Source organism: Erinaceus europaeus, chromosome 3 (assembly GCF_950295315.1).
Source record: "Erinaceus europaeus chromosome 3, mEriEur2.1, whole genome shotgun sequence".
Taxonomy (NCBI): domain Eukaryota; kingdom Metazoa; phylum Chordata; class Mammalia; order Eulipotyphla; family Erinaceidae; genus Erinaceus; species Erinaceus europaeus.
Window position 1 is genome coordinate 46,527,383 of NC_080164.1, and position 25,937 is coordinate 46,553,319.

Sequence of the window (25,937 nt, forward strand, 5' to 3'; positions counted from 1 at the left end):
CAGCTGAGGACACAGTGTGTCCGTCAACAGGGCAGCTGGAGTCGGAGCCCCAAGGCCTTTCTTGTGGTGCTGAGGGAGTCACTGGCCTCCATGCCCCAAAAAGGTGACCTGATCTGTCCACCTGTGCTGTTGCCCTGAGGACAGACTGAGGCAGCTGTCAGAGCTGCCCTACCACATATTCCAGTCCTGCCTGTCACTGTCCAATGCCAAGGGACTCAAGTGATTAGTGCAGCTTCCCTGACTGACTTCAAGGAGGACAAACTCTGTCCAGGCCACTTTTTAATTTATGTATTATTAGTTGCAAACCAGGGCTTCATACATAATGAAAAAGCACTTCAGAGTGCTTTTTCAGCTATAGAGATTGGTGGGGTGGGTAGTGGTGCACCCAGTTGAGCACAGACATTACCAAGCACAAGGACCTGGGTTTGAATCCCCACTCCCCACTGGCAGGGAGGACAATTCATGAGTTGTGAAACAGGTCTACAGATGACTATTTTTCTCTCTCCCTATTCCCCTCCCCCCTCTCAATTTCTCTCTGTCCTATCAAATAAAATAGAAAGGGAAAAAACATGGCCATGATGGATTCATAGTGCCAGCACTGAGTCCCCAGTGATAACACTGGTAACAATTTTTAAAAAGTCAAAAACAGAGACATCACAAAATAGGAGCTTCCTCCAGTGGCATGGCCCCTCCCATGTGGTACCAAGGTTCAAATCTGCATCATCTACATGGCAAGGCCTGCACCATACCTGGTGAGTCCTGTCTCTGATCTCCATTTGTGCTTTTTTTTTTTTCTTTAAATTTTATATTTATAAAAAGGAAATGACTAAACTGTTGTTGTGTGCCGTGGAGAAAAGAGAGAGGAGGTCTGGAGTGAAGAGGGAACACAAATCTTTATTTGTGCTGGCACCTCAGAGTTGGGTGCTAGAGAAGCAGGTTGGGCCACGTGGAGGTAGCGAAAATGGCCGCCTCACGCAGTAACCTTTCCTGAGTCTAAACACCAAAGTGAAGCGCTGGCAAGAGAGCGAGGTGCAGAAGAAGAAGGGCTTTTATAGGAGCAGCTTTCCTGAGAATGGGAAGGGGGAGGAGTGACCAAAGCACTTCAAATATCGTTGGGAAATAGACAATGCCCTGAGGGCACAACATGGCAAAACAGGCACTCTGAGAATGTCACAACTCTCGTGGGAACTAGCAGTAGCCTGAGGGGACAACATGGCAGATGTGACTGCATCTGCACAATATCCCAGCACTTCTTCTAGCATTTGCCCTTCTTCCGTAGCCAGTCAACAGCGTCAGGTTGAAAGCTGTCAGGAGCTGCTTGTTGCTGGCTTTGAAAGTGACTGGGATCCATGTGGATTCAGTCGGCTAGGAAGGATCGTCAGTTTTCCCAATGAATGGGTACTCACGGGATGCACCATGAGAAGGTCGATCCAATGCATCCCAATCCTAGCACTAAACCATAGGAAAGAGGGGTACAACTCCACACAATTTCCACCACCAGAACTCTGTATCCCATCCCCTCCCCTGATAGCTTTCCTATTATTTATCCCTCTGGGAGTATGGACACAAGGTCATTGTGGGGTGCAGAAGGTGGAAGGTCTGGCTTCTGTAATTGCTTCCCTGCTGAACGTGGGCATTGACAGGTCGATCCATACTCCTAGCCTGTCTCTCTCTCTTTCCCTAGTGGGGAAGGGCTCTGGGGAAGCAGAGCTCCAGGACACATTGGTGGGGTTCTCTGTCCAGGGAAGTCTGGTTGGCATCATGCTAGTATCTGGAACCTGGTGGCTGAAAAGAGAGTTAACATACAAAGCCAAACAAATTGTTGACCAATCATGGACCTAAAGGCTGGAATAGTGCAGAGGAAGAGTTGAGGCATCCTCCATTTTATAGATAGCTAGTAGGCATATTTTAGTCATATTCCAAAAGGCCTGTGGCTATACTAGTTTTTCTTTTTCCCCTTTTTTCTTTTTTCCCCTGAGCCTGAAATCTGATATGCAGATGGATCCAAGTTATTGTCTGGGGAGATGATGTCATGGCTGGAAAAACGACCAGAAAACTGGATCAGGGAAGAGAGTAGCTCCCTAATATGGGAAAGGGCTATAAACATTGTTGACTGTAAACCCTATCGATTTGATGTGATCTGTGGCCCATATTCAGCTTAGGAGCCTATGTGACCTCTGCATCCCTCTAGATCTGAGCTCACATTCTGTGGTCATGAGTAGGAACATTCCAGACTTCCCCAATGTTGACCCATCTTCCTCAGGTGTAGCATAGAGTATGTTGTCCATCCTCCCTTTGAAGGATGGAACATTCTCTACCATTGTTGATCCAAGTTGAGGGCAAGGTCCTATGGGGGCCCACAAAGGGGTCTATTGTGTTGTTCCTGATAGAAATGACCAATAACAATGGAGAGAGAGGTCTCCATTGTTATTCAAAGTCTAGGCCCATCATATCTGTTTGGGAATCTCAGGACTCCCCGACTAGGGCCCCAGCTGATAGGGTGGCCTGATAGTGACTAAAGAGCCATCCTTAAAGTATGCCAGTCTCTTGCCCTTATTCAGCTTTTGCAGTCCTTGCTTTGCTAAGGTTAGCTCTGGAGTGAGTGAGAGAACTGCAATAGGAAGTAGGTGATGAGGGTATCTAAGTCTAAGTATTTCCTTATGAACTTGATACTGACTCACTACAGACTATTGTGTATTTTTGCTTTCAGGTATGTATTTTGCCCTAATTTATGGATACATGTGAACATATGCCCTTTTTTATTGTTGTAGTAGTTATTGTTGTTGTTATTGATGTCATTGTTGTTATATAGGACAGAGAGAAATGGAGAGAGGAGGGGAGACAGAGAGGGGGAGAGAAAGAGAGACACCTGCAGACCTGCTTCAGCGCCTGTGAAGTGATTCCCCTGCAGGTGGGGAACTGGGGGCTCAAACCGGGATCCTTATGCTGGTCCTTGTGCTTTGTGCCACCTGTGCTTAACCCACTGCACTACTGCCCAACTCCCTGCCCCCCCCTTTTTTTAAAGATTTTTAAAAAGTATTTATTTATTTATTTATTCCCTTTTGTTGCCCTTATTGTTTTATTGTTGTAGTTATTATTGATGTCTTTGTTGTTGGATAGGACAGAGAGAAATGGAGAGAGGAGGGGAAGACAGAAAGGGGGAGAGAGAGACACCTGCAGACCTGCTCCACCACCTGTGAAGCGACTCCCCTGCCGGTGGGGAGCCGGGGGCTTGAACCCGGATCCTTATGCCCATCCTTGTGCTTTGTGCCACCTGCATGCACTTAACTTACTGCACTACCACCTAACTTTTTTTTTTTTTTTTAATGAGAGACCAGAGTACTGCTAATCTCTGGGTAGCATATAGAGGAACCACACCTGGGGCCTTTTTCTTTTTTTTTAAATATAATGTTTTTTTGTTGTTATTGTTGTTGCTGCTTTTCACCAGAGCACTGATCAGCTCTGGTTTATGGTGGTACAGGGGACTGAACCTGAGACTTTGGAGCCTCAGGCATGAGAGTCTCTTTGCATAATCACTATACTATCTACCCCTGCCACACCTGGGGCCACTCTGAGCTGGCTCCCTGGCCAGGTCACTCTACCCAGTGTCCCATTTCTTACTGTGGGTTCACACATTGAGTCTCGACTTCTGACTGCTCAGGTAATGTGGGCCACCTCCCACCCCTTACCTGCACAGGATCGTATTTATTCTTCAAGGCTGCTGCCTGTGGGGCCTGTCTAGACCCAGCCTTGCCCTTGTGCACTGGGAAGTATGTTCAGTGAGCCACAGTGTGTGTGTGGTGGTGGTGGTGGTGGAGATCTTCTTAGAAGGCCTGGCGGGTACGGTGTCCTGTCCCCCACCCCATCTGTGCAGGGGTACAGGGAGGTGCACCCACTACCAGGAAAGGGCTCTATAGAGGATATATTCCAAGTTGAGTTTTGAAAGACCAGTGGCCATTTTCCGAGAAGATCTGGGTGAAGAGAGCAAAGTGTGGTTGGAAGGTAAGACCGATGGGGACAAAGGACAGGTATAGAAGGTCCTGTATGACCTTTGAGGAAAACCCAGAGGGGCAAGGTTAGCAGATGCTGGATTCAGTTCTAAGATGCATTCTGTTAAGAAGTACATTACAAATCTAATACTATCTTTAGGGGATTGGTAGATGGATCACCTCATGGAACTCAGACTTTACCATGTGTAAGGACTCAGGTTCAAGTCCCTAGCACCTGCTGAAGAATCATGAATGGTGGAACAGTCTGTAGTGTCTCTCATTCTTTCTCTCCCTCCGTCTCTGAAATTTAAGGGATAAAAAGTCTGTCGTGAGCTGTAGAATCATGCAAGCACAAAGCCTGATGGTTAAAGTAAATGATATTTTTAGAGAAAAATAAACCCCATAATTCAAATGTATATGCCAGTGGTAGCTCCTAATTTAAGAAGCAGTAAAATGGGGGGTGGGTGGGGGAGAGGGAGTTGGAGAGATGTGAATATAAATCTAAAAGTAGAGCAGGGGAGATAGCACAATGGTTATATAAAAATATTCATGCTGGAGGTTTCATGGTCCCAGGTTCAATCCCCCACACCACCATAAGCCAGAGCTGAGTAACGCTCTGGTAAATAATAATAATCATAATAGTAATAATAATAGTAAAACAAATAAATGAATAGAGAAAATACTTGGCTTCATCTCACTTACTATTTCAGATCCATGGGGCTGGCTGGTAAACAGAGCTGCAGAGGATTTTGGAACTGTGTTCATTCATAGTCAGAAAGATGCTTGGGGGTGGGGGGTGGCACACCTGGTTGAGTGCACATGTTACAGTGCACAAGGACCTGGGTTCGAGCCCCCAGTCCCTGCCTGCTGGGGGAAAGCTCCACAAGTAGTGAAGCAGTGCTGCAGGTATCTCTGTGTCTCCTTCTCACTCTGTCTCCCCCTTCCTCTCAATTTCTGGCTGTCTCTGTCAAATAAATAAAGATTAAAAAATTAAAAAAAAAAAAAAAGAAAGAAAGATTCTGGGGTTGATTAGTGAAATCTGCCTGAAGAGCAAGGGAGGAGAGAGAGCAACTTAGGGCCTTCTTCCTTCAGGAACAGGGAGCCATGGAAAGGCAGCAGGCAGGGAAGTGATGCTATGATAGCCACATTTGAAATATATCTGAGTCTCAGTCTAAAAACTCAAGATATGTGGAGAATGTCACTCTTTTTTTTTAATACTTTTTTTAAAGATTTTTTAAAATTTTTATTTATTTATTTTCCCTTTTGTTGCCCTTGTTGTCTTTTTATTGTTGCTGTAGTTGTTGTTGTTGTTGGACAGGACAGAGAGAAATGAAGAGAGGAGGGGAAGACAGAGAGGGGGAGAGAAAGACAGACACCTGCAGACCTGCTTCACCACCTGCCAGAGTTTCAGAGGGTTCCCGAGTACGAGAGTTCCAGAGTAAGGGAGAGGGTTCCTGAGTCGGAGAGTTCCAGAGTTCCTGAGTTCGAGAGTCTCAGAGTTAGAGAGTAAGAGAGACTTCCACAGTGGAAGAGTTTCAGAGGGTTCCCCAGTAAGAGAGTTCCTGAGTTCCAGAGTAAGAGAGAGGGTTCCTGAGTCCGAGAGTTCCTGAGTTCCTGAGTTGGAGAGTTCCCGAGTTACAGAGTAAGAGGGAGTGCTTGTGCCGCCGCAAAGAGACAGCAGAGTTCTGTTTGGTGATTAGTTTGTCTTAGTTTGTGAATCGTTGTTCCTGAATAAAGAAATACAGCTTCCCTGCCCAGCCGTTGTCTCCGCGTCTCTGTTACCCGCCCGTGAAGCCAGCCCGGCCGGCAAGAGCCTTCCGAAATTTTAACAACAACCACCTGTGAAGCTGAAGTGACTCCCCTGTAGGTGGAGAGCCAGGGGCTCGAACCGGGATCCTTACACCAGTCCTTACGCTTGGAGCCATGTGTGCTTAACGCACTGCACTACCGCCCGACTCCCCAAGAATGTCACTCTTAAATGTTGTTTTCCAAAATTAAAGCTGATTATGTCCCACTCTGAGTCCCATTCAGCCAGACTACTGAGATACTCCCTCTGGAATGGAGAGAGACCCCAAAATTTCCTGCAGCACTAAAGCATCCAGGGGAGAGGAGCTACAGGTGCACGCAGATTGTGTTGATTTCACTGCCTTGCATTGGGCAGGAAGACCCCACATTTCAAGTCCTGTCTTCCCTGAGACATCAGACCCTCCTCCCTGTGATGTCCTGTCTTTCCTCAGGACCACTTGGTGGGGGGTGTGGGTACCTGTTATTCTCAGAACTGACCACCATCCATCCCATTCAGCCAGATCTATCCTGCCCTCTTCTTAGTTACCTCAAGGTCACCCCACAGAACCTTCTGCAAGATGCACAGACGTATTTTGTTGTCCTCTCTGGGGCTTCACCATTCCAGACTGACTTTTTGAGGGAGGGAGGGAGGCAAGGAGGGATGGAGGGAAGGGGAGAGAGAGAGAGAGAGAGAGAGAGAGACTGAGAGAGAAAGCACTGAAGAGGCTTCCCTCAGTGCAGTGGAGGTGAGATCAAGTCAGAGTTTACCTGAGGTAGAAAACCAGAAAAGCACATGTTAGTGTTGTTATGTCCCATCCTACCCACTTTCCAAGAAGTTCAGTGCTGGCACTCAGGGTGAGCCTGGGTGGAAGAAGGTTGTCTGATGTCCTATGCAGGCTGTCTGTGGAGCCTATTCCAGCCACTGCCTCAGGAGAAACAGGACTAGGTCTTCAGTTCTGCGTGTGAGAGAGGAGCCAGTGTGAGGCAGCAGTTGTCAAGCAGGGATAATCCTCCCGTTCGCTCCAGGGCAGGTTTAGCAATGTCTAGAAACAGTTTTGGTTGTCACAGCCTGAGGTGGGAGCAGAAGTTGTTGAATCTCTCACAATGCACAGGACAAGCCCCTGATGACCAATAGTGTCAAGGCTCAGACTGGCCTCAGGTAACTCCTATTCCTGATTTGCCCAATTTTTGTTGTGGTGGTGGTATCAGGAACTGATCAAGGGCTTCATTCATGTAAAATGTACACAGTATCACTGAGTTGTGCCCCACGTTTGGCAATTTCTTAAGTCTCACAAAAACCCTGTGGAGAAAAGAGGTGCTTATTCTCCTTTAATAACTGAGGAAGTTGAAATGGGGCCAGATTGCTCTTTCCTGTGTTGCTGACCTGAGGTTGGAGTTTTAGTCAGTCTGTCCTTAAAATGTTCAATTCAGTCCACTGGAGTAGTTTGAAGATTTGGTAGGAATGAATTTAGGTTGTTATCACTTGTTATAAGAGAACAAGGCAAGACAAAGTGGTAGGAGAGGGACTAGCGAAACCAGTGTCCAGCAAAGGAATTTGGGTTCACTGAACAGTTTAAAGTTGATTTTTTTAAGAGGCTAGGTGGTGGCACACCTGGTTGCGCACACATGTTACAAAGCATAAGGACCCAGGTTCAAGCGCCTGCTCCCCATCTACAGGGGGAAAGCTTCACAAGCAGTGAAGCAAGGTTACAGGTATCTGTCTCTCCCTCCCCCTCTCCCTCTCAATTTCTCTCTAATAACTTATACACACACACATATATATATATATATATATTTTTTTTTTTTAACCAGAGCACTGCTCAGCTCTGGTTTATGGTGGTACTGGGTATTGAACCTGAGACTCTGGAGCCTCAGGCATGAGAGTCTCTTTGCATAACCATTACACTATATACACTTGCCCAGTAAAATATATATTTTAAGGATAACATCATTTTTTTTTTCTTTGCCACCAGGGTTATCTCTGGGGCTTGGTGCCTGCACTATGAATCACCACTGCTCCTAGCTACCATTTTCCCATTTTTTTCTTTCTATTTTTATTTGACAGAATAGAAATTAGGAGGGGGGGTTAATGGGGGGGAGAAAGATAGACACCTGCAGACTTGCTTTGCCACTTATGAAGTTTCCCTCCTATAGGTGGGGATTGGGGGCTCCAAAATGGGGTCTTTGCACATGGTGATATGTATGCTTTTATAAAAAATATTAATTAATTTATTTATTCCCTTTTTGTTGCCCTTGTTTTTTTTTAACTGTTGTAGTTATTATTATTGTTGTTCTTACTGATGTCATCATTGTTGAACAGGACAGAGAGAAATGGAGAGAGGAGGGGAAGACAGACACCTGCAGATCTGCTTTACCACCTGTGAAGTGACTCCCCTGAAGGTGGGGAGCCGGGGCTGGAACCAGGATCCCTATGCTGGTCCTTGCGCTTTGCGCCACCTGCACTTAACCCCCTGCGCTACCACCCAACTCCCGATATGTATGCTTAGCCTGGCCCCCTTGAAAGATACTTTACAAAGTTCTTGGACACATTAACTGTGACATCATTTTTGGCAGTTTGTGAAAAAGAGAGTAACAAAATATTATTGTCAGATAGTTGTAGAAATAATAGTTAACCCATATCTGCAACCTTGGGAGAACTGCTGTAGCTGACAGTAGAGGAATTGGGGATCTACAACTCTGGTAGTGGGAATGGTGAGGAGTTGGATCCTGTTATTTTGTAATTTTTTTGTTGTTGTTTTATTGGATAGAGACAGAGAAATTGAGAGGGAGGGGAGAGGAAGGGAGGATGAGACAGAGACACCTGCATCCCTGATTCACCACTGGTGAATTTTCCCCTTGCAGGTAGGGACCAGGGACTTAAACCTGGGTCCTTGCGCACTTTAGTGCCTGCACTTAACCAGGTGCACCACCACCTAGCCCCATTATCTCTTTTTGTAAGTCAGTATTAAATCACTAAATAAAAATAAAATGAAAACACTGTTGTCAGAAAAGTCATGACCCATTTTTCTGTGTGTTACTGTGCAAAAATACCTCATAATTTTTCCAGGAACTCAGTAGCTCACTTGGACAGCGTGCTGCTTTGGCATGTGTGTGACCCAGGTTTGAACCTGGCTCCCACTACATTGAAGGGAGCTTCAGTGCTGTGCTCTCTCCCTCTCCCTCTCTCTCTCTTTCTCTCTACCTCTATCTAAAAAAAAAAAAAAAAAAATTGTGAAAAAGATTTACAAGAATCATCAAACAAGCAGAGGAGACATAGCCGGATAAAAATAAACCAGAAGGGAAAAACTTCCTAAAACCCTCAAATTCTAGGTCCCTTTCTTTGGTGGTTACTTATCACCTCTCAGTTACATTTTTCATTGTGTAAATTCCTTTCAGGAGTTTTTCTGTTTGTTCATTTGTCTTGTTTTACAAAAGTAATCAGTGCTCATCACTGGACAAACAGAAAAATTAGGTCAATTAAAAAAAAACAACGGTATTCACAAGAAGCTTCACACTCTTCCCCCCTATATCCCCCAGGTAAAATACACCATATTTTGCCATTCATTTTTCTTTCTTTCCCTTATAGCAAAAAAAAAAAAAAGGTCTGTGTAGTACTTTTGTATTCTTTTTTTTTTTTTTACCATCTTTCATATCTCAGCAAGATTACTTTTCCCAACATTTACCCAAGTCATGCAGTTTTCTACTTTAAAGCTTTCAGTTGTCTCCAGAATGAAGTCTGAAGTCTTCTTTCTCTCGCTCTCTCTCTTTTGTAAACTCCTGTATGTCAGGCAGACTTTCTGGTTAGCTGTTGCAATCCCCACAGCCATTGTGAAAAAGAACTTAACTGCCTTACTGAGGCCTCTCAGAGCGCACAGCTCCAGTCCAATGTTGATGGAGGCCAGGCACATGTGCTGGATCGTCCCATTTATAGAATTTTTGAAAGACATCAGCAAAACAAAACCATGGTGCATAGAGACGCACTCAGGAGGGGAATTGTATAGCATGGCAGGAAAGGGTGACTCCCCAGCCAGTGGTCAGCATGTCCCTTGGGGCTAATAAGGGTGGGGCACCGGGCCCCTGGGGGCATCAGTGTCCTGCTTCTTTACTGGGTGGTGACTTTGTGGGTTATAAGAAAACACTATGCAGCATGTTGGTATTTTATGCACTTTGATCCATGCTCATGACTTGGCTAGATAATTTTTCTTTTAATGAACAGACTTGAAATAGTTGGCTGAAATGTTTAACTGGGAATTTAAAGTAGAGGCAAAAGTATTCTGAAATTTAAGCAAAAATACTTGGAGAGGCACAAGAGGATTAATTCCACTTCTGTGCAACATCAGAATTTCAATTAAAAATGTTTTTAGGGGCTGGGGAGATAGCATAAAGGTTATGCAAAGGACTTCCATGCCTGAGGCTCTGAGGTCCCAGGTTTAACCCCCAGCACTACCAGAAACCAGAGCTGAGCAGTGCTCTGGTCTATCTCATTAAAATAAGTAAATTATTTTTTTAAAGTTTTTAGGTTCTGGGAGATAGGGTGGTGGTCTGCAAAAAAAGGTCATTCATGACTGAGGTTCTGGGTTTCCAGGCTCATTTCCCAGCACTACTGTAAGCCAGAGTTGAGCAGTGTTTGTAAAAGACAAACAAACAAACAAAAAATAACAATTCAAGTTTTCACAGTCGGTAAGATTGCTCAGCATTTGAGCACAGGACTTGCATGCCCGAGGCCTCAGTTTCAATCCCCAGCACCGTCATATGCCAGAACTGAATGGTGTTTTGGCCTGTCTGTCTCATATTTTCTCTCATAAAAATAAATAACTATAAAAAAATTTTTTTAATGTGGCCAAGGAGATAGCTAGTAGTGGAGCACAGGACTTGTAAGTATGAAGCCCTGGATTCAATCCCTGCATGACATATACCAGAGCTGAGCAGTGCTTTGGTTCTCTCTTTCGTAAAAAATAGCTAAATCTTAATTTTTATAGAGTTATAATCCAGACATATTGGTTTCAGGTGCTCAGCATAACAGTCCACTATTTGTATGGAGAAGTGATCACCACCACGTCTAGTCTACCTACCATTTACCTGTCACCACACAAGTCACTTGGTGGATTTTCTTGGCACTGGTCAAATATGCTTTCCATATGCTGGATGTGACACCCGGGACTTATGACCGGAAGTTTCTCTCTTTGACTCCCCTCCCCCGTCTCTCCTGGCAACCACTGGAACAGGCTGTTCTGTGTCTATGTCAAAATGTCAGTTCTTGCAAACTACTGTAAGAGTGTACTTTTAGGTCAGATTGTCCACTCCACCCCTCCCCAACCTGTTCTCCACCAAGTTGTTTTCTATGAAATTGCTTTTGTTTTGGGTCGAGTCGCCTGGGTTATTTGGAAGCTCTGATGTTTTCTCTGGCCCCTTGAGGGGGTTGCCTTCAGACTGCTGCTGTTTGTAGTGGAAGCCTCTCTGAATCTGTAGTTTTGAGTTTGTGGTGGAATCCCCTCTCTGTGTTTCATCCTCTGCCCTTGGGCTATTCACCATTGAAAACCTTTGTCCTGTCTCAGTGCCAGGCCTGATATCTGTGTTTGATACATCCCTCCATCCACACTTTTGAGTTTAGCTGTTGCAGGGCCACTTATCACCAGACAGACAAAACTGTAACATGTCAGCAGATAAGAAAAAAATTATACATGTAGGTTGGAGCGATGGATAGAGAGTGATAGAGAGTGTGTGATTTTATACGGAGAGGATAGAAGGACTTGTGGCTGAGGTGACATTTATGCAGAGATCTGAACACAGTGAGGCAACAAGTCATGAGTGTGTGTGTGTGTGTGTGTGTGTGTGTGTGTGTGTAGGGGATGGTGTTCCAGATGGAAGGCCTAGCATGTGCAAAGGCCGTGGGTGTTTGGGGAGCAGACTGCTAGCCTAGTGACAGGAGGAACTTGAGTCCTGAAGACGTATTTGCCTTCTGGCCAGCCATGCACAGGAGATCTGGGAGAGAGAATCAGGCAGCTGCAAAGGTTTTATAAAGTTTATTGGAGCAAGCAAGTTAGGAAACTGTCACCAAGAGAAGGGAAGAGTGGACAGTAAAAAGAAGCCATCTGTCTTAAAGGTGAGACAGAGGTCTTTCAGCAAGGAGAGAGCCCACTGCCTCCATTAGGCCAAAGTGTATTCCTTTTTTTCTTTTTCTTTTAATGTTTTTTTTTATTATCTTTATTTATTATTGGATAGAAACAGAGAGAAATTGAGAGGGAAGGGGTGATAGGGAGAGTCAGAGAGACACCTGAAGCCCTGCTCTACCACTTGTAAAGCTTTACCCCTGCAGATGGAGCCAGACCAGGGGCTCAAATCTGGGCCCTTGCACACAGCAACATGTGCGCTCAGCCAGGTGCGCCGCTGCCCGGCCCCCAGAGTGTATTCCTTAGATACATCTAGATGAAGACTTGGTCTGGTGGTCCAGGACGTGGCGCAGTGGATAAAGCACTGGACTCTCAAGCAGGAAGCCCCAAGTTTGATCCCCACTAGTACATGTACCAGAGTAATGTCTACTTCTTTCTCTCTCCTCCTATCCCTCTCATTAATTAGTAAATATTTAAAAAAAGATATGTCAAAAACAAAAACAAAAAACTGGGTCTGTGGGAAAATAGGGAAAAGGAATGTGTTTAACCACCCTGATTGTCAAGGGCTAATTTCTGTCCCATTCAACTGCTAGGTGTGGAGGCCTTATCTTTTGATATGCAGAATGCCTAGAACCTGACTGTTAAGTTTTTGTCTTGTAAATACCTTATTCCTGGGGCTATTTCACTGGATTGTTGGCCTGTCAAAAGCCATAAGGTTTTTTTTTTTTTGTACTGCTACCAGGATTATTGCCTGCACTAAGAATCCACCTCTCCCATTGGCCTTTTCTTTTTTTTCTTTCCATTTTACTTGACAGGACAGAAAGAAATTGAAAGGAGAGGGGAGATAGTGGGGGAGAAAGGGAGAGAGAGACGCCTGCAGACCTGCTTCATTGCTCATCAAGTATTCACCCTGCAGGTGGGAAGCGGAATCTTGAACCCAGGTCCTTGCACATGGTGATATGTGAGCTTAATCAGGTGCAATGCTGCCCAGCCCCCAGAAGCCTTATTCATAAATAATTTTATGACAGAGCAAGGCCAGGAGGATGGGCGGGGTCAGAACAGGTGGGTCTTCGCCTCTGCACAGACCCAGATGTTTACTGAGCACATGGGATTCCACAGGAGAGTTTTGTGTTGGCAAAGAAGGCTGAGGTCAGACAGGTGTGTTTACAAGGTGCTGGAGGGGCCAGGAGTGAGTGTATCCAGTAATGCACACTCTAGCAGAGAGAGGACCAGGGTTTGGGTCCCCAGCTCATTCACCCACCCCCATGAATGAGGGTGAGCTATGTAATTGGTAAAGCCATGCTATGGTGTCTGTCTCTCCTCTCTCTTTCACTTTCTATCTAAAGTGTGTGTGTTGGGGGTGGGGGGGAGCCCACCAAGAGCAGTGGGATTGTGCAGAAATAGTCTTAGTGATAACCCTGGTAGCAAAAAAAAAAAAAATGGTGGTAGGATAGAGCTAAGAGATATCTCTCTGGGTACCTGTCTTGCCATGTGACCCAGTTCTGAGCCATGGAACCACATGGGAGTGCTAAGGCACTGTGGGAACCTCTGATGTGGTGGTGTCTCTCATTTTTCTCTCTGCATCTCTTTCTAAATGAAAGTTGGTCTAGGAGCGGTGGAATCATGCACACATAATAGCAAGGATGGTGGGGCACTGTGGAGAGTGTGGTGGAGGAGCAGAGCAAGCAAGGGCTTGTTGAGATCAGCGCTACCTTCAGTCTGAGCCTGCTGGGTGGGTGGCCTCACTGCCCTGGCAAATCAGGGGTCCCTGCAGTTTGGGGACTGACTCAGCTGGGAGCCCAGTTGACAGGGGCGGGCCTCCATCTGGCAAGCAGGTGGCAGACAGCACGGGTGGCTAAACCCTCCATGGACCTGGTCCTGGTGACTCCCTTCCATGGCTAAACCCTCCATGGACCTGGTCCTGGTGACTCCCTTCCAGCATGAACTCTGATCCTGATCCCATCAGGCATCTGTCAGTATCCTTTTCCTAACCTCAGGGCTGCCCCCAGATGTGGGGACTACACCATCTCTGTCCCCCTGGAAATGGGTGTCCCTTCCTGCAGGTCAGCCTGGGCCCATAATCCAGCTTCAGATGGGCCACCATTAACTTTATTTGTTAATAAAGTTCTGACATTTGCAAGTAAACTACTTTTAAAAATCACTTGGAGGAGCAGTGATAACTGCTTAGGAGGGGATCTGGGAAAGAGAAGCAAACAGCTGCAAAGGCTTTATAAAGTTTATTGGAACAAACAAGTTAGGAAATAGTCACCAAGAGAAGGGCGGGCAATAATAAGGAGCCAGCTGCCTCACAGGTGAAACAGACAGAGTTCTGTCAGCAAGGAGAGAGCCCACTGCCTCCAGTGGGCCAGTGGTGGAAAAACACCAACCTCCTCTCCAGAGCCACCAGAGCCCTGTCTGGTGTCCCCCTCCTATCCTGGCAGGTGACTCAGGCCCAGGTCAGCACTGCCTCTGCCTCAGCGGAAACCCCTGGCTCCACAGACAGACAGATGGCGGGCAAGTCAGGATTACCTTTAGCCCTGAGGCAGCTCCCTTCTGTGCTAGGGCAAATTTCTTCCCTCTTCTTAAAAAAGCAACCACACTCACCTTCCCTCTCTACTTTCCGGCCCATCGCCTCACCCTGTTAGTCAATCCACTTCCCTTTGCCAAAGAGCCTGGCTTTTTTCACTGTACAGGCTCCTCGCTCGCTACAGGGGTCGATGTGAGATGGCTTCCACCGGTGTGTATGTTTAAAAAGGTCTTACTTTTTATAAATAACTATGGGTACTTTTTTTTTTTAATTTCTGGTTTTTGCAGAGCCAGGACCTTGCACATGTATGATTTCACTGCTCCCAGGCCATTATTTTTTTCAATCAGAGAGAGATAGACAAAGGGAGAGACACCACAGTGCTGAGCTTTCTCTAATGCCATTGTACCTCCTCTGTGATCCTAGGGCTCAAACTTCGGCTCTGTGTACAGTAAGGCTCATAGCCTCCCAGGTGAGGTATCTCTCTGGCCCCAGTAGTCTATATTGTCAATTTCTTTTTTTATTAAATATTTTATTATTAGTATTAATATTTTTAATGAGAGAGAAAGTCATACGGAGAGAAAGACACAGACTAGAGCAGTGCTCAGCTTTGGCTTAGGGTGGTGCTGGGGATTGAACCTGGGACCCTGGTCTTTTGCGTAACCATTATGCTATCTCTACAGCGGTTTTGTTTGTTGTTTTTTTTCAATTTCTTTTATGTGAGACAGACCAGAGAATCACTCTTCCATTTTATGTGGTGCTGGGATCAAATCCAAGTCCTAGCCAAGCAATGCTTGCAGTCTGTTACTGAGTCCTTCCCCAGCTCCAACACATAGTATTAAAAAACTTCAAGATGGGGAGTCGGGAGATAGCGCAGCAGGTTAAATGCACATGGTGTGAAGCGAAAGGGCCAGGGTAAGGATCCCTGTTTGAGCCCCCGGCTCCCCACCCGCAGGGGAGTCGCTTCACAGGCGGTGAAGCAGGTCTGCAGGTGTCTGTCTTTCTCTCCCCCTCTCTGTCTTCCCCTCCTCTCTCCATTTCTCTCTGTCTTATCTAACAATGATGACATCAATAACAACAACAACAACAATAATAAAAAACGAACAAGGGCAACAAGAGGGAAAATAAATAAGTATTAAAAAAATTCAAGGTGAAATAAAAGGTTATGGAACACAAATATACAAACCACAGTATCTGGAGTGATTACTAAAGGTGAGGTGTGTATATTTGACACTGAGCTTCCTGGCAGCCAAAGCAAGAAGAAAAAGATGATCAGCTTGATGATTCAGTTGCCCTGAGGTAAAGACACACCCATTCTTCTTGGGGGGGGGGGACAATGGGGTTGCTGCGCTGGGTTTTGAAAGATTGTTTTGCCCAACATGAAAGGATCTACTTGTGGTGAAGGGAGATGAGTGCTTACCAAGGTCCTGTTCTCATTACCCATGTCCTCTGGAGCCTCTTCTGGCCCCTTTGCAGTTCCATGAGCTGTGCTAATCTGTATTGGACCAAAATGGCAAAATTGCAGAGAACTGTCAAAAACTCTGAAGCTGCTCAGAGTTCAGAAGCGTGAGGTGCTAGTTTGATTGACTAGGGCTGGAGCACTCGTTTGCTTTGTTCTACATTTGCTGTTTATTTGTGTGTGAATGCTGGGACTGAAGGCATCTTGTGTTCTTTATACAATTTTGAGCAAGTGCCTCTCTCTGTCTCCCTCCCTCTCTCTCTTTCTCCCCTCTACTGCCTGGCTTCTTTTTAGAGAAAGCTGAGCTGCCCTGGGGGGTTGGAGGAGCTGTAGGGTTTGTTTAGACTTTCTGAACTCTACCAAGGTGAGTGAGTTAGCACCTGAAAAAGGCCTCCTCCCCCACCCCCATTGCTGGCCACAATACATTTTTTTCTATTCCCCCCCTTTCAGTTTAACCACTTCCTGCCCTCTATTTTATTGTCTAAATAGCATAGTCAGGATGACATATTCAGACACTTCCCTGCCCGCACTGTAATTTTCCCCTCTAGACCACTTTCTTTTCTGAGTGTCACACTTCTGCCTTCTGAAAACCTAAGGTGTGTTCCAGTCTGGTGCTGGAGCCTCTCTGTCCTTGCTAGTGCAATGGCAGTGGTCCCTGTGGCAGGCACTGACCTGCTCTCACTCAATCCCTCCAACAGCTCTGGGGAGAAAGTTCTATCATTGTCATTATTATTACTACTACTATTATTATTATTTGCCTTCAGGGTTATTGCTGGGGCTCTGTGCCTGCACTACAAATCCACTGCTCCTGGAGGCCATTTTTTTTCCATTTTGTAGCCCTTGTTGTTGTTATTGTTGCCACTGATGTTGTTGTTGTTGGATAGGACAGAGAGAAATGGGGAGAGGAGGGAAAGACAGAGGGGGGAGAGAAAGATAGACACCTGCAGACCTGCTTCATCGCCTGTGAAGCGGCTCCCCTACAGGTGGGGAGCCGGGGGCTCGAACTGGGATCCTTACATAGGTCCTTGTGCTTTGTGCCACCTGTGCTTAACCCACTGCGCTACCACCTTCCCCCCCACTGTCCTTATTTTAGAGAACAGCAGCAGAACCCCGGGGCACGTGCACCAGGCCTGTCCACCCCACCCTCACTACCCAGTAAAGTTGGTGTTGACCCTTGGGCCCATCTGACCAGAGCTGGTGACTTACCCGTCTCCCAGGACCCCATCAGTGTCTCTCGGGCCACTCTGTCTGCTGCCCATCTACTTACTGCTTGGTTTTGCTGTTCTGGCCAAGCTCCCAGGTAACAACCTCTTCTGACTAGGGGAACAGGCAGCAAGGCAGGGGCAGTCAGACTTTCTGTTTTGGACTTAGTGAGCTTTCCTGTAGATGGAGGTTGGGACTCTCCCCTGCCGGACTCCATGCCAGATGAAGACTGACTGACTCCAGGCCACCCGGCTTGCCATCTAGGTTGACTGAGCTGGGGTGCTCCTCCTTTTCTCCTGTCCCTTCTCTCCCGGATGTGAGGGCCTCCTAGAAGGCAAGCCTGTTCCTGACAAGAGCTGCGAGCCTTCCCTGTCCTTGCTTTCCTCTGCCCCCAGGAAAGGCCCAGACTCTTCCCTTTGGGCCCCAGTGAACATCTGTGTTTCCTGTGTCCCCACTCTGCCATGCCCTTTCCTCCTGTGCTGGTTCCTGCCTCAGCCTCAGAGCCGCTGGCTTCACTCAAAGGTTCCGGCCAGGCAGAGCCTGCCTGCCTAACTACTGGCAGGGCTTGGTCATTCTCACTGTCTTCCAACTTGGGCAACGGGCTCGCCTCTACCCATTAGCCCCATCCACCTTGTGTGGCCTCCACAGTGACAGCCCCAGACGTCCACATGCAACAGAGATGTTTTGTCACTTGGTCAGTGCTAAGCCTTCAGCAATTCTTCCTGCACAGTCCTCACCTGTGGGACCCTCGGCCCTTGTGAGGGTAGACCCCTAACTGATGGGAAAGCCCAAGCGGGAGTAGGGAAGCCAGGGCCTTAATTCCAGAGTCTTTCGATAGAAACCTTGGCATGCTCTCCATGTCTAGATTATAGTAACATCTAAGTGAACCATAGTGGCTCTGAGGTACCCTGGTGATTCAGTGGTAGAATTCTCGCCTGCCAAAGTGGCACTGAACAATGGAACTACAAGGTGTAGGTAGAGGAGGCATTTTAGAAATACTGGTTGAATCAGTAGTGATGTTAAGAGTCCACAACCAAACAGATATGGCCCAGAAAGACTGGTTTCTACTCCAGGATAAGTTGCTTTCCTTTGAGAGCATACAGGGTCATTGCCACAAGGCTCTCATGAGGTTTTGGAGTTGGGCTTGTTCCTTCCAGTAGACTCAGAAGGAAGTTAAGATTGAGGGAGGAGCAAGGATGGTGACGCTTGTCCATGACTGTTTTGAACATTCCCAGTTCAGAACCTAGCCCTCTGTATAGGAAAAAGGTAGCTAGTTCAAAAGTGTAAAAATGAAAAGATGGTGGGAGCCGGGCAGTAGCGCAGTGTGTTAAGCACACATGGCACGAAGCACAAGGACCAGCGTAAGGATCCCGGTTTGAGTCGTCAGCTCCTCACTTGCAGGGGGAAGTCGCTTCACAGGTGGTGAAGCAGGTCTGCAGGTGTCTATCTTTCTCTCCCCCTCTCTCCATTTCTCTCTGTACTATCTAACAACAACAACATCAATAACAACAACAACAATGAAAAACAAGGGCAACAAAAGGGAAAATAAATATTAAAAAATTTAAAAAGATGCAAAGAATAAAAAAAATCAATTTAAAAAATGAAAAGATGCTCTAGATATGTTATGACTGCAGTTTGAGAGTTCTGGCAGAAAATGAGCCGAAGGAGCATGGGACTCTGGAGTCAGAGCCAGGGCCTCTCCCCAGCCTCATCTGTGAAGGCGAGAGTGATAGTGGCCCCCCAGGCTGAGGCTGTGCTACACGTACTTGTGAGTCGATCATGACCTTGACAGCGTAACCACACCATTCATCAGGCTGCGGAGAACAAGTCAGGAAACCTTAGAAATGAAATTTGTCATCTTGCAGGGGAGGCTGTCTTTCTGTGAGTGCTGTCTCTGTCACTCTGCGGTTCAACGCTTCCTCTCCTCAGCCACAGTAAACAGGGGTCCCCCAGGCCATGGGAGAACCAGCTTTTCTTTGATGTTGTTAATAATTCACTCTTTGCTGTTTCAATCTGGAGCCTGTCTGGAGCGGGGTTCTAGAATCACACATTATACAAGGGCCTAGCAGGTAGCTCCTATACTTTGGAGAAAGTTAGGTCACCTTTCCCAAGCAGAAGCACCATACAGATCTTCTATTACTTTTTTGCAGGCTGCACACCCTCATCTTTAGCTTAAAGAGCATCAAACAAACCTTGTAACCTTTCTAGGTGGCTTTTTTTTTTTTTTAAGATTAACAGGCCACTAGTCATGGAGAAGGAAAACACTTCTCTCCTTCCTCTTTAATGATTTAAGATCAGAGCACTGGCCTACTCTGGCATATGCTGGGGTTTGAGCCCAAGACCTGCACCCTACCCATTGCGCCACCTTCCCGGCCCCTTCTTCCTCTTGACAAGTGCCCTCCTGGAGCAGCAAGAGAAGACAGACAGGTCAGAGTGCCAGTGGGTCAAATGTGAATGACAGTTCAGTGAAGGCAGGGGTTTTGTATCTGTATGGTTTATTCATCGAGGGTCTTGAGTTCTGTGACAGAGCCTGGCGCAGAGCAGGCACTCAATCTCTGTTTGTTAAGTGAATGAATAAGTGTAAACCAACCATGAGTAGTTAGTATGTGAAAGGACATCTTAAACTGGATACCATATTCTCCTCTCAGTGATTCGTGTAGTACATGAAGCCTGTCACAGCCCGGTGTCCTCCCTGCTCAGCTCCCACCCCACAGCATGCGGCCTGTCCTCTTTTTGCTGCAAGGTTTCTTGATTTCTTGGCAAGATTTCTAGCATTCAGCCATTTTCTCCCCAGGACCCACATTAAATGTCACCGTTTGACTTCTCATAGCATGCCCTTCCATAACTACTTATATTACATTAAATCCTGAGAGCATCTCTATTTTACCCTCCAGACTATGGGCTAACAGACAGGGAAGTCTTGTTGGTGTCATGCATTCCAGCACACTGCCTACATAGCAGACACATCACAGTGAAGAGGGAACCACCGGAGGAGAGCCAGTGCAGAGCAGATGAAGTGGTAAGTGGAGCAGCCAGTGTGCTAATAATTATGATTGATAAGTGAGCTCAGCTGAAGTCATATGATCTACTTTATCTTTTTAAAATGTTCTTTTAAAATAATATTTATTTATTGGATAGAGACAGCCAGAAACTGAGAGGAAGGGGGAAATAGAGACAGAGAGACACTTGCAGTACTGCTACACCACTCGTGAAGCTTTCCCCTGCAGGTGGGAACTGGGGGCTTGAACCTGGGTCCTTGCACATTGTAACATGTGTGCTCAACCAGTTGTACCACCACCCGGTCCCCACTCCACCGCCCTTTTTTTTTTTGCCTCCAGGGTTATCACTAGGGCTTGGATGAATCCACTGCTTCTGGAGGCTATTTTCCCCCCTTTTTTTGTTGCCCTTGTTGTTGGATAGGACATAGAGAAATCGAAAGAGGAGGAGAAGACAGGGGGAGAGAAAGATAGACACCTGCAGGCCTGCTTCACCGCTTGTGGAGCGACCCCTCTGCAGGTGGGGAGCCAGGGCTCAAACCTCCTTACATCAGTCCTTGAGCTTTGTGCCATGTGCACTTAATCCGCCAGACCACCACCCCCCCACCTTAAAAAAATTTTTTTTAAACCAGAGCACTGATCAGCTCTGGCTTATGGCAGTGTGGGGGACTGAACCTGGAACTTTGGAGCTCTTTGTATAACTATTAGTTATTATTTTGCATAAGATAGACTCTTTGCATAACTATTATGCTATCTACCCCCCCCCCCACCATGATCTAAATTCTTACCACAAAATCCCAGGGTTAAGAACTTTGGGAAAGTGAGTTTTTCATGACAGAAATGTGCTGAAGTCTGGGCAGGGGTAGATAGCATAAGGGTTATACAAACAGACTGTCATGCCTGAACCTTCAGGGTCCCAGGTTCAATCCCCTGCACCACCATAAATCAGAGTTGATCAGTGCCCTGGGGGGAAAAATATGCTGAAGTCAACTCTGTAGGTCAACATTATGAGGGACTAAATGGGGTAAGAAACACCAGGAAGACCAGACTTTGTTTAATAATGAAATAATTTATTTGTTAACGGTTGAACAATACAGAGTTTACATATACACAGCAAAGATCCTCTAAAACATGTAGTTCTAAAAATGCATGTGCTAACTGTAGTAAAAAGCACCATTCTCTATGTCTTGACACAGGATTTACATTGGCATCATATTTACATAAAGAAATAAACATCTGGAAACAAAATCTCATACACGCTCACCTGATGCTCCCTCTTTAGGCTGTTTACCATTAGGAAGATGCCCCACCAACAATATTTCCAGAGCACCAATTCTAGGGGCAAAGGGTAAAAGGCAAGTTTGGTTTTCAGGTAAAAGCTAAAACAAAGAATGCCCCCCTCAAACTCTGCCCCCTCCCAGATAGAACACAAAATCAAAATAAAAAATCTGGATAAATCTTTGAATCAGGTGCCTTAACTCTCATTTTATGATTTTGAGAGAAGACAAAGATACTCAGTTTCTTCAGCTGTTCAGTAGCTGAATTTATCAGTGTCAGATAGTTGCTTCTTCTTTCAGAAGACTATAGTATTAGAAAATCATCCATGTCATAAATACTAATGAACAAAATCATGATAAATTATATTGCACCCCCCCAAGGTATTTTCAAAAACAAAATATTCCACAGTCTACTGAGATCTGATCATGCATAATGATAAAAACCACCTCATCTAAAAAGATCTTTCTTGTCATCTTCTCCCAGGAAGGATTTTGAAGTCAGGAGTAGCCAGCTACCTAAACATACTGCATTCAAGAGTTAGACACAGAAAAATAATAGGTTGACATGCGGGAAATTACCTTGCAGCCTTTGACTTTCTGGTGTTCAACACACAGGACAAGGTAAAGAGGAGAAGACAAAGAAGCTTAGGAAAATAGGAAATGACCACGATTTGGGGGGGAATAGATTATAAAGCACAACGAAAGTGGTATTCTTGTCACTATAGTATGGTATAAAACTCTAAATGTGTATGTGTGTATACATATATATGTATGTATATAATATGCTTTTCAAAAATAAGTTTTTTTTCTTTAAAAGGGAGAAGCAAGAAGGAAAAAAATCCACTAACAAGTCCTCAGATATTGCTAGACAGCTGTTTTCAGCATCACAATTCTACCTAATCCAAAATTTTGCTCCTTTCACACCTTAGGATCTGTTCTTGTCCACCTTGGGGACAGAGAAGAGAAACCTACTGGAAACTCAGGTGATGTTCATTTCTTTTGAAGGAAAAGTAGAGGCCAAAGGGAAGGGCCTATGGGGGGGAGGGAGGAGTCCACGTAAGTGGCTGCTTTTGAGTCAACACTGGAATTTGGAATTGGGGGGGCACTTCGTGTTGTTGAAAACTGTGATGCTCTAGTATCAGGCCTGTGGCTGGAGAACGGAGCCACAGTCACTGTTGGCATCCTGAAGTCAAGAGCTCTGCTTAGAAAACAAAACCCAAACCAGAAAATCCTGGGTGCTTCCAACAAGGCATGGAAAGCAAGGGTTTTTTTTTTAGGCTGTTAACAGAAGCGCACACATCTATTCACTGCATGGAATTAAAGTTGGACTACATACTCTTATTGACCCATCTGTATCATAAGGTATCAATAAGAGTAGTTTAGGTTTGTCTTTAGTTTTTATATCAACTTTCACATAAAAATATGCATGTGCCTATATTATACACATCTATATTTACGTACAATTGTCAAAATTTTAAAGGCTAGGGTTTAGGTTTATAGCTTTGCCCCTCCCCTCCCCCAAACAACCCTAGTAGAAAGGTTTTTTATTTTGCTAAAAAAAAAAAAAAAAAAAACTGAAAAAAAAATCCAAAACAACCAAAGACTGTACAGCTCTGAACAGTCACGCTGGTGGCTCAGTGAATGAGAAGACAGATTGGCAAGTCAGGGCTGTGATCAGCCGCCTGGGGAAGGGATTAGCTGCCTTGGGCAAGTAAGTTTGCTGGTCCTGAAGTTGAAGTTTTGGTTAAGAAGGAAGCCTGTCTAGCATGCTGTTTCAGTCTACATTGAGTTTCGAATGTAAAGTCTAACCCTGGTGTCAGTTTATCACAAGTGCATTAAAAATATAGCTCTATCAAGTTCCACAATTATAGGCAATCAAATTGAAAAGGACCAGACAAACAGTGCAAAGGTCAAATAATTACTGTTTTATATTGGGACAGTACATTTCATATTTCAACCAAAAGACAACAATGTAGTTTAACTCAAAGGCACAACAATTAAAACACAGAAAATAACATCTCTGAGATGCTGTATTCCTAAATTAAACAAGCAGACACAATGTTGTTCCCTCCCCCAGAGCAAGTCCACAAGCTCTTCCCAAAGTTTTGCATTTCTGATGCGATCCAGCAATGTGGACTTGTGAGGCGCTTGAAAGTTGCAATAAAACAAAATGTTCGTGAGGTCTAGTGAGAATAGCAATAGGAAAGGGACCTCAAAGTGCAGATATATCTTTTTCAAACATGTTACAAGCTGAGCTGGCTCTTTGAATACTATCATTCTGCTTAAATTCAGGAAGGAAGCCAGCTTTAAAAATGCAAAAGGCATACAAGTTGTATTTCAGTGCAAATCTTCAGCTGGTAATTGGAAAGGATTCCAACAGTTAAAAAAAAAAAATCCTTTGTGTTGCCTGCTCCTCCCCCCACCCAAAGCTGAAATGAAGGAAAAACAGAACAAAACGAAAACAGAAGGATTACAGATGACTTTGGAATCACTTAGGAATCTACTAAACTTCCAATTAATTTTTTTAGTACATTAAGAAATCATTACCACCACCCCCCAAAAAAAAAAGTGATCTTGCTTTTTGACTAGACTTACTCTTGATGTATAGCATGAGCTTTCAGTTAGAATGCATTTGGATTTTTAATTCTAGTGTGGAAGGTGGAGGCACTGGAGGAGGGGTGAGGCTGTGAAGAGCTGGCAGCCACAGGTGGGCAGGGCGCACTGGGCGGCCGTCCCACCAGCTAGTGGTTCAGCTGTTGAGCCCTTAGGTTGCAGTGCGTCTGTGGATTTTAGGAATGTTCTCATCACTTGTGACACATAACTGTTTTCAGTGTCACAGGTTTTTTACAAATGGTTCAAATTCTATGATAAAAAAATTCTGCCAGAGGCTGAAAATAATCAAGACCTCAAAAATATGAATGCAAAAATATTAAAGGGAAATGAACCAATTTTGTATATTCCTACATACAAAGTTTCTAGAACATCTATAAAAGCACAAAGTCATAAGAATTTACTTTCCATTACATTAGTTTATATAAAATGAATAAATAGTATTTATAGATTTAATGTGTCTTATGTACATATACATGTGCTCTGTTTTAGCTTAAATAAAAATGCTACAAAGTGGGAGACCACTTAAGGGAGAAATCATAAGCAAAAAGAAAAATCAGCCTTTTAAACTATCAACCCGAAAGCCTCCATAAAGAAGTTTCTGGGTGAGTCCAAAAAGGAGAGGAGTTTTAGTAACACTGTGCCATCCCCTCCTGTCCACCTGCAGTAGAGCAGAGATATGGGCTTTTCCTCTCACTGATGATGAACACTAGCTCAACTAGTGTCAAAGCTCAGTTATTGCTGAAAGTTACATAGGAAAATAGATTAGAATTGGACCAAATGTCACTTATTCTGGAAAAAAAAAAAAAGAGGCATAATCACTTTGTGTTAGTGGGAAATGGAGATCTCATTTATCTCTGAGGTAGGGAAAAAAAATGTTCCAGAGACAAGTAGCATAACAAACTTTGAAAGGGAAACTGTGCCTTGGAATAGTAGTATATAACTCGGTCCTAAATATGTTGCAAAAAAAAAAAAAAAAAAAAAAGATTGTACCGCTTTGTTTGTGAGAACAAACAAGGTTGGAACTTTGATAAACTGTGAAACCCCAAAGACACGCTATCAAGGTGTTCGTTTTTAAATGAGAAACACTGTGCCCATCCACATGTGGGCTGGGGAGTTAGCACAGGTGAGGAGCATGTTTTCTGGAGGTATTCCTGACTCCTCACGGGGTAAGGTCCATGGGTAAGTGCTCTTCAATGCCACTTTCAAAGCTTACTTTGGAGTTCTGAGATCAGGATCTCAACTTTAAAAGTTTGTTTCCTTCAGTTTCCTAAGTATATACACATTCGTACATTTCCACTAGGTAAGTAACACAGTAAGCCAGAAAGCTTTATGAAAGGCCTGGGGGAATAAAGAAGGGGCAGAGGGATTGCTGAGTTGTGAAAGTTGCTTATTGGTCTAAGAATTCTTAGGTGCTTCAAATTGATTGGAATGTACAGTCTCTCAGAGACAAATTTTCACGGAGAGAGAAGCTAATGGGTGCGTTCAGAAACCCACAATTCTGAGCACTTCCCCAAACTTACAAAGCTGATAAAGGTGGTACACTGATGTTTACGTGCAAGGGAGTTGTGGGCAGGTCCAATACACTACCTAATCAGATCCGACAGGGAGAACCATCCAGGAAGCAGCCAAGGCAACCACTGTCTTATAGACCGAGACAGGTGTTGTGATTGTCCTGCAGTTTTATCCTCTTGATGCTGGAGCTGGAGTAGCCCTCATCACTGCCGAGACTCTGCATGCTCCCCCGCTCGTCAGAATCGCTCACGCTACTGCTGCTCCAGTCCAGATCCCCGGTGAGATAGTCTGTGCTTTCAACGTCAACATCAATTTCTTCTGTAGGAAGACAAGGGGGGTGGGGGAGACATTGGTGAAGGCTTCTTCAGGAAATGCAAACTCAGGTCAAAAATGAAAGTGGATCCAGTCAAACCCCACTTTGGACATGGCGCTGACTTGGGGGACACACACACACTAAAGTCTCAAGCAA

General features: G+C 45.1%; 1 protein-coding gene and 1 long non-coding RNA gene across 2 annotated transcripts in view; one reads left to right on the forward strand and one right to left on the reverse strand.

Annotated features, from left to right (window-relative positions):
- Positions 1-25,937, forward strand: part of LOC107522404 (uncharacterized) — a 233,694-nt gene that overhangs the window by 201,336 nt on the left and 6,421 nt on the right. The window contains exons 9-10 of the long non-coding RNA XR_009548925.1: positions 19,965-20,089; positions 22,273-22,326. This is a non-coding gene — a long non-coding RNA (uncharacterized LOC107522404). The remainder of the gene's footprint in view (positions 1-19,964; positions 20,090-22,272; positions 22,327-25,937) is intronic.
- The window catches only part of MXD1 (MAX dimerization protein 1), a 28,702-nt gene continuing 26,013 nt past the window's right edge, over positions 23,249-25,937 (reverse strand). Inside the window, exon 6 of the mRNA XM_007521247.3 lies at positions 23,249-25,786. Within this exon, the coding sequence (XP_007521309.1) occupies positions 25,599-25,786 (188 nt within the window). The 3' untranslated portion in view covers positions 23,249-25,598. The remainder of the gene's footprint in view (positions 25,787-25,937) is intronic.